Source organism: Numenius arquata, chromosome 9 (genome assembly GCF_964106895.1).
Source record: "Numenius arquata chromosome 9, bNumArq3.hap1.1, whole genome shotgun sequence".
In the NCBI taxonomy this organism is placed as follows: Eukaryota; Metazoa; Chordata; class Aves; order Charadriiformes; family Scolopacidae; genus Numenius; species Numenius arquata.
Genome location: NC_133584.1, coordinates 59678472 through 59690685, shown reverse-complemented (window position 1 = coordinate 59690685; position 12214 = coordinate 59678472). Strand labels below are relative to the sequence as shown.

At 41.3% G+C, this 12214-nt stretch overlaps 1 protein-coding gene across 1 annotated transcript in view; it reads right to left on the bottom strand.

The window, feature by feature from the left end:
- Window positions 1–12214, bottom strand: part of KIF13B (kinesin family member 13B) — a 128825-nt gene that overhangs the window by 22785 nt on the left and 93826 nt on the right. Inside the window, exons 27-35 of the mRNA XM_074153665.1 lie at window positions 10584–10683; window positions 10269–10395; window positions 8615–8670; window positions 7182–7306; window positions 5882–6058; window positions 3466–3558; window positions 2363–2515; window positions 1069–1146; window positions 388–441 (exon numbers count right to left, since the gene is read on the bottom strand). Coding sequence (XP_074009766.1) covers window positions 388–441; window positions 1069–1146; window positions 2363–2515; window positions 3466–3558; window positions 5882–6058; window positions 7182–7306; window positions 8615–8670; window positions 10269–10395; window positions 10584–10683 — 963 coding nt within the window. The remainder of the gene's footprint in view (window positions 1–387; window positions 442–1068; window positions 1147–2362; window positions 2516–3465; window positions 3559–5881; window positions 6059–7181; window positions 7307–8614; window positions 8671–10268; window positions 10396–10583; window positions 10684–12214) is intronic.

Genomic DNA, 12214 nt, shown 5'->3' with positions numbered 1-12214 from the left:
TGGTTTCCCTCTGAAGGTCAGAGACTCTCTTCACAGCCCTCTATTCTGTCCTAGAGGTGGACCTTATATATATACATATATATATGAACTTACATATGAACCCAAATTTGTCCTTCACCCAGAAGGTTTACATCCACCCAGGTGAAAGCTTTGGAAGAGCTCTGAAGCTGGACAACTGATGAAGGCCTGGGAACTTTCCCAGAGAGGTCTAGTGCAGCACATCCAAAGCCAGAATGTCCTAGGAACAGTCCCAAGGATACGAGGAGCACACAGGTGCCTCATCCTTTAGGGATATTTCCCACTTCTGCCCCTGTAACTGGTATAGTGTAGTGACTGCAGCTACCTTTTCTCTACAGAAGATCCCCCAGAAGACCTTCAGATACTTACCCGGTTACTGCTCAGGTTATAGGGAAGTGATAAATCTTGGCGGCTTGCAGAAAGCTGAAATAGTTAAGATAAGCAGAATTATTTCTTAACAAAAACTTAAACAACTGATAAATATGCCTCTTGACAAACATAAGGAAGGGTGAAAAGAACAGAAAAGAATCATCCCTTGGATTTCAGAGATGCGAGGTGAAATCCTGACTATTGACCTGAAGAGCCAGAATTTGACAAGTTTGATTACGAGTTCTATCAAAGGATTTCTCTCCAAATTTTGGACAAAAGAAGTCTCATCTTTCTTATGCACAGCACTGTTACAAAGTTAAAGTTCAGTAAATACTCGTAAGTAACTTGCTTTCAAATCTTCTAAAAGCAAAAAAAGTCTTCAACTTGATAGATAAATGAAAAAATGTCCAGTGTTCAGAAAAAAAGAGGCAGAAGTTCTTTTTACGTTGCTTTTTCAAACATCCTGGATTTATGGGGTGCTTTGAAGCTTGTATGATGAAAGCATGAATATGTGCAGATTTTGTCTCCTCTTAGCGATTTACATGCTCCCAAATAGCACAGACAAACAGAAGGGTCAAGCAGAAGGAAATTTATTGCTATGCTCCATGACTCTGGCATCACAGGGACCAGACAGGACCTGCTGCCCTCAACGCGCTGCAGATGCCAGCGGGGGATACTCACCCGATTCACGTTGGGAGAGCTCAGGCTCCTGCGACAGAGTTTTCCTTTTCCCATTACCTGCTCTTTTACAGCAACGTCCTGCCAACCATGGAGAAGCAAAACAAAGAAAAAATGCATTTTTTTCAAGAATCTAAGCTCCAATCATCCCAGGATAGCTTTGTCTATATAGGAAAAACGTTTCTAAACAGCCTTATTGCACAGGCTCCTGTCTGTAAAGTCTATTCTAAACTTCAACATCTAGTATTTTGCTGATTGTTACAGATAAGATTTTACAACTAGTTCTGACCCTAGGAGATGACTGTTACAGATGCAGAGACTAAGGCTCCCTTTCCTAGACGAGCTTCTATTTTAATCCTTTAAACTAATTATACATGACAGGGAACTTGCTTTCGATACTTAGAGTGCATCACACTTCACTGTTAATTTACAGTGGGCAGGCACATACTCTAGCTTGTTTTGCATAACTTTCTTTTGTGCCTGCATAATTTATATCCAGAAGAACAATTTTCAATAAATGTTTTTTCTCTCCTTTATTTTTCGTGGTAAACATATCAAGTTACAGTATTTAAGATTAATCCAATCAATGCCTTATTTATTGACGGGTTTGGTTACTTCAAGGTAAAACATGGGCAAAATGACAAGAATTCTACTAGCAATCTTGGAAACTATTACTAAAGCCAAAGCTTCAGAAAGCAAAAGCTAATGCCATGCAACTATTTGTTCTGAACCATGATTAGCAATGCACAGTCTTAAAAACTAACCAAATATCCCATAATAGAGATGTCTGTCCTTTAGGACAAGAGGAAATGGCCTCAAGTTGTGCCAGAGGAGGTTTAGGATGGATATTAGGAAAAATTTTTACACTGAAAGGGTTATTTAGCATCAGAACAGGCTGCCCAGGGCAGTGGTGCAGTCACCATCCCTGGAGGTATCTAAAAGCCGGGCAGACATGGTGCTGAGGGACATGGGTTAGTGGTGGGTTTGTCAGTGTTGGGTTGATGGTTGGACTCCATGATCTGAAAGGTCCCTTCCAACCGAGGCAATTCTATAATTCTATAAATACTGCTCCCAGTCCCATCCATGCACATTGCAAATGGGTGAGTGAGAACATCTCTGTAAAGGGAGCTACATTTGCCTCTTTGGATGTTTGCCACAGGCACACTTTGTAAGGCCGAGGTATGCCCCAAAGTGGTGGTTTTGGTCTGTTTGCCATTGTGTGCACTTCTGAGAACATTAACATTGCCATACGCTGTTCTCAGTGAGCAAATTCTCTGCTACAGCCTTAAAACCAGACCTGGCGCAGACGATCCAAGGTGAGAATGTTCTCCACAGCCAGTACACTCCGCAAGTACTTCTCAATATAGGCTTCCGAGTCAGCCGAAGCTGCATCTTCAACGTTTGCTGCCATTCTGGCCAGCGCCTCCCGCTCTTCAGCTCCTTGAGCATCCTAGGAAGAGGAAAAGAAATTACATCCTTTTAAAATAAAAGCAAAATCTCCCACATCAGCCCTGAAGAGAACACAATTTTAAAACACGCAGGAAAGATTCAACATTAATTTCCCTTGAGCTCAGGGGCAGATTCAGATGTCTTGTTGGAGATCTCTAAATATAAGCCTCGTTATGTTGAAGGAATTTGTTACATGCCAACTGCATGGGTGCTCCTACCACTGTCACAGACATCTCAACCTATACGTGGTTATTGCTCTTTTGGTTTTGAGAGTCTATAGTGATACATTGCCATGGATTAGCAAAAAGGCTGCATTCAGATATTTTGTAATTAAAAAGTGCTCAAACACATTTGGGGTGTTACCCGTCCTGTGAGGAAAATAAAATTTCAAGTGATTTGCAAGAAAAAAAAAACCAGAGCATCGCTTGAAAGGTTTCAACGCAGCGTGCTAAATACAGCAGAGCATAAAAGACAGAGTTAGGCAGCAATCAGACTTTTGGCTCTTCATGTGTTAATGTTTTTACAAGTGCTCTGATAGAGCATCTGTTTGGAAGGAAAGGATTAGCATCTAACTGGGAACATGCTCAGGAATCAAGAGTTGCATAAAGACATTACTCAAAAAATGCCTATTTGTTATTTTTTACATATTCTCAGGCTCCCTACATTAGGCACTTCACCTACCCATCTTTATTCCTCTTTTTCTCTCTCTTTAAAATGTTTCTTCAAGGACCTGAGCAAATAGATGCTCACTCAACAAAATGCACAGTGACACTCATAAGACACAGGTTGCTGTGAAGTCACAGCATACAAAGGAATATGCTTAATCTTTTATAAGAACCATAGTTTATGCTTGCAGGAACAAGAGCTAGCAATGTCAAAATAGGGGAAAAAAAAAAATCAGGAAAGTTAGAGGCTCTTAGCCCATTTGAGATACTCTGATTGCTTACTCACCTCTGGAATATTTGAGACTATCTCAAAAGTGATACCACAGCCAGGAATAGAACTTCGGTGAGACATTCTTCGGAGGAAACTCTGTGCAAAACCCTGTGGGAAGACAAAAAAAAAAAAAAGGAAAATATTTCTTGCTTTAAGGAAAACATGGCTTAACACATTTCAACTGAAGTAAATACAGTTTACAATGAAAGTAGTCCAAACCCAAATGACTAGGCAATAAATATGTAGTCAAAGATTTTAATTTGGAGACAAATCATTTGCTTGTTTGTATTTTAGATACAGAGAAGGGATTAACTTCACTGCAAGGTGACCGCTTAACCAGCACACAAAGCATTTGCTAGTTCTAGAGGTGGGGTTGTTTTTTTTTCAGAGCCCCCTAGGTGACTTGTCTTGAATATTGACAAGTACAGGCATTAAATTCTTGACCAAAGAGATCGTTATGAAGAATGATTTAAGGGGGCATGGTCATTGTTTATGCTGACTTGGCGCCTTGCAGGGTTAAGAACTGGACTGTTGAATTAATGCGGAGATGAGTCATTCAAAGATGCTGCTGAGACGAACACCCGGGAAAGGTTATTGACGAGGATTTTTAGAAGCCTAGCAAGAAAGCTGAAGATTCCGTGTCGAATAAAACCAAAAAACATCATTGACTAAATCTGTAGAAAACAGAATTGCTGAAGAGTTAACACAATTGTAATTATTGGCACGCTCAATTTATCTATTGAATACACTCTTCCGTTCTATATGACAAAAAATTCACTTTCCCTTTCCAAGAAAAAGCTTTTGCCTGATGGAAGCCCCAAGAACTGCAGCTCTTCTGTTCCTAGCACTAAATGTGGTTTAGAGTTGCCTAAAGGGTTTCTGGGTGACACCACACCTCTCCTGCTCCTGCTTCAGATTTTAACTACAGATGTGCAAACAGAATAACAATTCAGGCTTTCTGCTTTGTCATTATCACTGCCAGGGGACGCTGGATTCTCAGGCAAGGCTGAACAAACTCTTTCTCACCGTCTTTCTCAAGAATTAAGTATTTTTCAGGGCATGGTGCTGCAGATGAAATGACAACCTTCTGCTTTATCAAACATCTTGCTCTCCCCTACACACTACTGTAAGAGCACAAGCCAACTGGAAAACATAAAAGACCAAGAGCGATTAACTTTGATAAATTAAACAAGGGTACCTCTGCTCCAACTATTGCTAATTTATCTCTAAATATCTGGATGCATAAACAGAAATGGTTAGCAGTAATGTGTGAACATACTATAGGAGTAAGGAAACACACAAGTTTCTTCTGATGCACAGTTTTTGCAAAACATGAACTCCAGGCTCATGAGAAGTTAACTCTTTCTACTTTTTCCAGTGATTGGGGATAAAGCATGTAGCAGTTAATAACAATAATACTAAATCTTTCAGAGGTGTCACTGAACCTTTAAAAAAAACCTGTATTATCATCCACAATGTATAAGATACTATGAAAATTACTTGGCAGCTTAAAGACTTGATACGTGCCGTTAACAGAATCATAGAATTGTTTGGTTTGGAAGAGACCTTAAAGATAACCTAGTCCCAAACCCTTACCCTGGGCCGGGACACCTCCCACCAGACCAGGTTGCTCAAAGCCCCCTCCAAACTGGCCTTGAACCCCTCCAGGGATGGGGCAGCCACAGCTTCTTGGGCAACCTGGGCCAGGCTCTCACCACCCTCACAGCAAAGTTGTTCTTCCCCACATCTCATCTCCATCTCCCCTCTTTCAGTCTCAAACCCTTCCCCCTCATCCTAGGGCTCCCCTCCCTCATCAAGAGTCCCTCCCCAGCTTTCCTGGAGCCCCTTGAGGGACTGGAAGGAGCTCCACGGTCTCCCCGGAGCCTTCTCTTCTCCAGGCTGAACCCCCCCAACTCTCTCAGCCCGTCCTCACAGCAGAGGGGCTCCAGCCCTCCCAGCATCTCCGTGGCCTCCTCTGGCCCCGCTCCAACAGCTCCATGTCTCTCCTGTGCTGAGGCCCCAGAGCTGGAGGCAGCACTGGGGGGTGTCTCCCCAGAGCGGAGCAGAGGGGCAGAATCCCCCCCCTCTCCCTGCTGGCCACACTGCTGGGGATGCAGCCCAGGGTGCGGGGGGCTTGCTGGGCTGCCAGAGCACATTGCTGGCTCGTGTTGAGCTTCTCATCCACCAGCACCCCCAAGTCCTTCTCCTCAGGGCTGCTCTCAATCTATTTTCCACCCAGCCTGGGTTTGTGCTTGGGATCACCCTGACCCACGTGCAGGACCTTGCACTTGGCCTTGTTAGGGAGAGAGGAAGGTAGCTACAAGAAAGTAGGAGTCCTATAGTTGATATTGCACAAAACCCAGCCTTCCCCTTTTCCAGCAGTGATAAACACGGGGCAGAGTGAAAGCGTGAAGGATTGTAAAAGCTGTACCTGTCTGCCATACACGTTGACACAAATGCGCTTGCGTAACACTAATTGCATTTCCGCAGGGTGGCTGAGCTGGACGGTGGCTCTCACAATAAGGTAAACTCTTTCATCCGCTGCTGTTCCTTTACTGAGCTGGATACAGTCGTGGACTGTGGAATCCCATGAGGCTTCTGCTTTCACCTGCAAAGGAAAAAAATGTATCCTCTAATAAGCATAATTAGGTGTATAATTAACTGTAATTAATTAAGCATAATTAACAAAAATACATAATACATAAATTTTGAGAGTCAGGTTCTCCATTTCACTCCCTATGAAGAAAAATTCCTGCACTTCAGAAGAGGCCATTTAAAAATCAAGATTAGTTTGCCAAATGAAGACGCTGGGATTAAAAATGCCAACTTGCTCAAACTCTGGAACGTTTCCTCTTGAAAAAAAGATCTTTGAATACCCAGGATCATTACAAATAAGTTATAAAATATGCAGAACTACAGGACCATTTGGCCTAATTTATTAAGATAAACCAGAGAGCAACAGAGATTGCAGTGAAAATCTTCCATCACACCACATATACTCTCCCGTCTGTATTTGAGAAATAACTTTACTGAAACATTTCTAGCAATACAGCAAAATCTGGAATTTATCTCCTTGAATGTTAAAATGTAGGTATTACTGGAGATTTATATGGTTTATCTTCAAGTCATAAGAGAAAATGTTTGGTAGACAGCTTTCCAGACTAAAAACAAAACGGAACAAAAAAACCTACCAAAACCATCCAGAATAAAGCTCCTCTAAAAATATAAAAAGAAATGTTTCAGAGTAGGGAGCAAAATTTTAAGGTAAAAAAAATAAATCAGAGATTTTCAACCTAATAGCAAAAATTATCAACCAACAATTGTAAAGTTGTAAAACGACGAGCTGTGTGGCAAAATGGAGTATAACGAATGTCCCAATGCAGAGGTAAATATGTTAACCATAGCAAAAATTAAGATTGTTTGGTTTTTCAGCTGAGGGTTTTCATACTCTAATTTGTTCAGGGGTCTTGTTTTGTTTTTTTAAACATGAACTCAGAATCTCCAGCTTTTGTAATGCCTGGATTTAGATGAAGCAAGATCTTTGAGTTTTATTATTTTTCAAATCATGGTTATACTCCGAGCAAATATTCCTTGAAAACACAGTCAGTCATATAACAAACAAGTGTATCCTTTGTATGCCCTCTCTGATACATTATTTTCACATCTGACGACAGAAAGAGAACAATTAAAAGACTCCTAAATGAAATATACTGGACTCCATCTCTGCTTACCTCACTATCGTGATGCTTCACAATCTGCAGTTCAAAGAATTCCTCCTCCTCTTCTGCCACCAGAGTAGCGTCCCACCCACCCGCTTCTGCATCGTCGAGGTTATCTTGGGAACTGAAGTCATCAGCTAGAAACAAAAGGGAACACAGAAGGTGAGGAGACACAAAGCGAAACATCCGGCAAGTCACAAATTCACATTTTCATCACTAACTTCCCGGCTTGGCTACTTACACTCTAGAATCCCATTTCTTTACAGAAAGTGCTCACAAAGATTTGGGGACAAAGACTCAAATGTGCCTTTATAAAGACCCCTATTGTGTGGGAATCTCCCCCAGTTGTAACATCCCCTCTTTGCCCACAGGTATATTTTCAGCTCTGCTGCTCAATCATACCGAGTGCACTGCTCATTTGGCATTAGTTGGGTATTCTGTTTTTTAAAAAAATACAGATAAGCTGCTGGTTGAGCAAGTAAAAATATAGTACTTTTAGATCATGATTAAACAAACCCTTAATCTGGTTTTTGGGAAGAAGCTCAACCTGTTCTGGCTGGAGGCCCTCACCATGAAAGAATCATTAACTAGCTCCTCTCTGAAGCCATTTGAGGTATCAATGCGCTTTTTGAGGTGAACAAACCATAAATGTGAACAGCATTGCAGCAGAGACCTCCTCACAGAGGGCAGAATGCAACCCCCCTCACCTGATACTTCTAATCCAAGTATTAACCCTCTTTTAAACATCTTAACAAGGATTTGTTCAACGGAATTGGCACTGTTGGCTCCCTGAACTATTTGGGGGTTGCTGCTTTTTCTTGGCTACAATTTCCCCTCTTTGGTAGAAGTATCTGACAAATACATTGTTCGATTTGGATCTCGTATTTGGATGTACTCAAACATGCATTGCTTAAAGAAGCACATATGGTCACACTCTGTAAAACTAACTCCAGCTTATCGTGCCAGGTTTTTTTGGTATGCAGACGTGTCGCGGTTTAGGCTGGGCTGGCCCCTAGGACAAGACGTTATCACCAGTGACTTCACATTTTCTTCTAAGTCATCAGTAAAGAAATTAGAGCATATAAATCAGTGCTATATCCTTGTGAGACCGCCGAAAAAAACCATTCCCAACACCAATTTTTTCTTTACACTGGGTTCTGCTGTTTGTTCCCTTAGGTGTACTCATTTCACTATTTCTATTTTACTTATTTTTATTTTTACTTATCTTACTTATGGGATTAGTAAAACATATGGCTCCTTCCATATATAATGCTGTGTATTTTGAAACATGAAACAATATGTTTCAGTGAAAAATGTGCACTCTCAAATTAATCTACCTGCCGTTCCAGGCATTTCTTCATTTTATTAGCTTGCTTAAATTCCATAATGTCATTGGTTGTACAAAGTTTGTTTCCAAATGCGCTGTCATTTTAAGAACCACTTACCATTCAAGTCAAGGAAAATCACAGGAATGTGCGTTTCCATACCAGGCACAGGAGTCCTAAAATGCAAGACAGGGACAATGGCGGCATTTAAACTAAGGCAGATTTACCCAGCACACGTACCTTGTGATACAAGCCCACGGTACGTTACATTCAGTACAACCGCAATTTTTAAGCCAGACCATTGATAACCTTGGCAAACAGCTTTATTTTAATTTACTGTTGCAGATTCTGAGAGACTCAACTAAATTGGTATTTCTTTTATACCAGCTCTCTTAAAATTATTATATTCTTTGACCTCTGCGCTCAGAAATGTTTTCTCCCTCTAAAATGCTAATAGCAAAGTTAAGTTTATTTACTCTGACACACACATTTATTAAATGCAAACCCCTCTGCATTAGTGATAGCGGTGAAGAGAGCAGAGGGAGAATGAGAAAATCCAGTGTCAAAGTTTTTAAATTAACGTTGGTGCTGCCACACTACACAAGTTATTACTCTTTCTAACAAAACACATATATTTAGGAGTCAGAGCTGCCATTTAAGGCATCTTTCATATCATGGAAGGAGGGGTAACATAGATGGTGTTTTGTTTGGTTTTAAAATGAATTATTCTGCAGCCCAACACTTCTAAGCTACACAACATTAGTAAGGTACTAAAGATATAACATCAAGCACAAAAGACTTCAAGACTCCTTGTTGCAATCGTAGCTGTAAAAAAGGGCTGTGGCCACCTCATGACAAACTTGGACTTGATGAACTTCATGGTGACCAAGAGCAGGCTGGAGTCTTATGTCCTATATAAGGTGCTTGAATCACTCCAAACGTTTCCTCTGGTGCAAATGTGTTCAAAACAGATTCAAACAAGTTTCCTGCAGCTCCGCTGGTTTCAAACCTAGTCATAGAATTGTCTAGGTTGGAAGGGACCTTTAAGATCATCTAGTCAAACACTTTGACGTGAAAGTTGACATGTTTCCAACAAGCATTTGCCATTTTTATGTTTCAGAAGTACTGGCTTTAACAAACTTCAGCTTAAAACTCCACCACGTTCAATTCCATCGATAAATACTGTTAGAGATTTGCTCAGAAAAAAACATTTCAGAAAGTTGAAAGAAACTGAAGACAAGAGATTTGAAGGGAAACAAACTTTGTTTCCTTATCTCCACTTCTTCCTCGGAGCTGCTACAGGACGGCAGTCTCAGTCCAGTGCAGTTTACTATTTTTAATGTTTAGAAAATTACACGGAACACTTGCTGATTAAAGAGACTTTGCGCTCAAACCAGGAGCGCAACAAAATGCTCCTGTAGATGCAGTTTTATTATGACGGAGCAGCCTTTTAAGTGAATGAACTGGGTAATTAACATATTAGCTAATTTTTTTAAATGGTAAGTGAAGTGGTAATAAATATTGATTCCATTTTTTTAGAAGGTCATAATTACACTCTGATCAATAATAGTATCGTTTACTAAATAGCATTTCTGGATTTCAGATACACAGCCTAATAAAATAATTTTAGCGAGAGGCCTAATTTTAACAACTTTGCTCATAGAGTGTGCAGAGGGAAGATTAAGGAAAGCAAAAAATGGCAAGAATCCAAGGCGGGAACGGGCCATGCATCATTTCTACATTCGTTCTTGCGTATGGCAATGTATGTTCATACCACTCAGCTGGAGCTCCAGGGATGCCACTGCCAGCAGAAGGAACCATCACAGCGTTCCTTTCTTCAGTGAGTGTCAGCCTCATCTCTAAAAGCTGAGCCTCCCGATCTGCATCGTCTTCTGTTTTATCTGGGGAAGTAGGATGGCAGTCAGGACAACAGAGAGCATTTCTTACTCACAGCCTTTATCACGTGTCGACAATCTTATACCATCCATAACAGAATAACACCCACTCTGCTCAGAAATTCAGCACACAAAGAAGAAACATGTCTCCCTCAAGCTATCACTATTGTTACCTTTAATAGTAATTTGCTTACCAGGCTTCCCAACGAGTTTTTGCAATTGCTGATCAAGATATTCCTGACGCTTTGTTAAGGCACACAGCCACTTCCGACGGAGCCTCTCCAAATCCCTGTCCTGTAAAGAGGAAAGTGGTCATGGTAAATATCGATCCAGGAAAGCCAAGGCTTCCTATTTGTGGCTTACACATTTCCTCAACCCTTCCGCTCATCCTGTACCCAAGAAGCAGATGAGACAGACAGAGGAGACCTCCAACGAATCACTTAGCTCTTCTCTATTTTCCTTTGCACAAGACAACTTCAAGAGAAACACAGAAGAACTGAGGTTGGAAGGGACCTCTGGAGATTGTCTAGTCCAATCCTGCTCTGTGCCCAAAGAAGGGTCAACCATAGCTTGCTCAGGGCTATGTCCAGTTGGGATTTGAATATCTCCAAGGATGGAAACTCCACAACCTCTCTGGGCAACATGTTCCAGCGTTTGACCACCACCATGGTGTAAAAAACAAAACCAAAAAAAATTTTCTATGTGGGGACTCATGTCCATTCACTGCATACCACTGAGAAAAGCATGGCTCTGTCTGCTTTACCCCTTCCCATTTACATACATTGACAACATCCCACCTGAGCCTCTTCTTCTCGAGGCAAAACAACCCCAGTTCTCTTCGCCTTTCTTCACAGGTCCAATCCCTTACCTTTTCGTGTCTTATCTGAAGTACTTTTGTTTGCCAGCCTGAGGCATCTCTTTCTCTAGCCGTTATTCTGTACCACCCAGCTGAACAAACTTCACTTTATACATCTTCTTTGCCCCTGAACTAGTCTAAAACTCACTAACCACTACCTTGTGGCAGAGGTGGAAAGCCTGGTCCTTACCCGTGACTCCCATCCACACTCAGGTGTTTAGCAGCCTCCTATTAGGAACCCATCCCTGCCCCGCATCATGCCACTGTCCCCAGTCATGGCATTTGCAACTGAGCCTTTTAAAAATATGTTTTCCTAAGTGCTCATGTCCTTCAAAAAAAAAAACACCTCAGTATCCTTAAGAACATTCTACACCATTTCTCTCTGATGTAGAAACGCTCAGAAATGATGAATGACACTCTACACGCAGCGTGTTGGGTGCCACAAAGATGAGCTATCAGCTCTGGGATGCCTTCAGGCAAGCCTCTTTTATGGCATGGGCAGTTCAGATTCATTCCACATAAAACTATAACAAATACTTTTTCAAGAAAAACGGGCAGATGCAAGACTATAAACTACAGTTGCATCGCTGACCTGCAGACCCCGAACAAATGTGCCGGAATCTGCCAAAGAGCATTAAACCTAAATCTCTGGTTGCTCACATTGTACAAAGTTGAGATGACGTGCTTTTGTTAAAGTTATTCAGAAGAAGATGAAAAATATATCACAGATATTGTACTACATCAGTTCCCCTTTGTGGCTCATATTACTGTGACGTTACATACAAAAATACATACTAAAACATACTAAAAAAACATACTAAAAATAGCATGCTGATTTCAGTGATTTTATCACTGTGACGCTTCGTCTTAGGGCTCTGGGAACAGAACCCCCCCTTGCTTGCCCAGGGGTTGATCACTATGCAGCATACTCCAGCTCTCACACACACAGCACATTCGTAATATGCAACA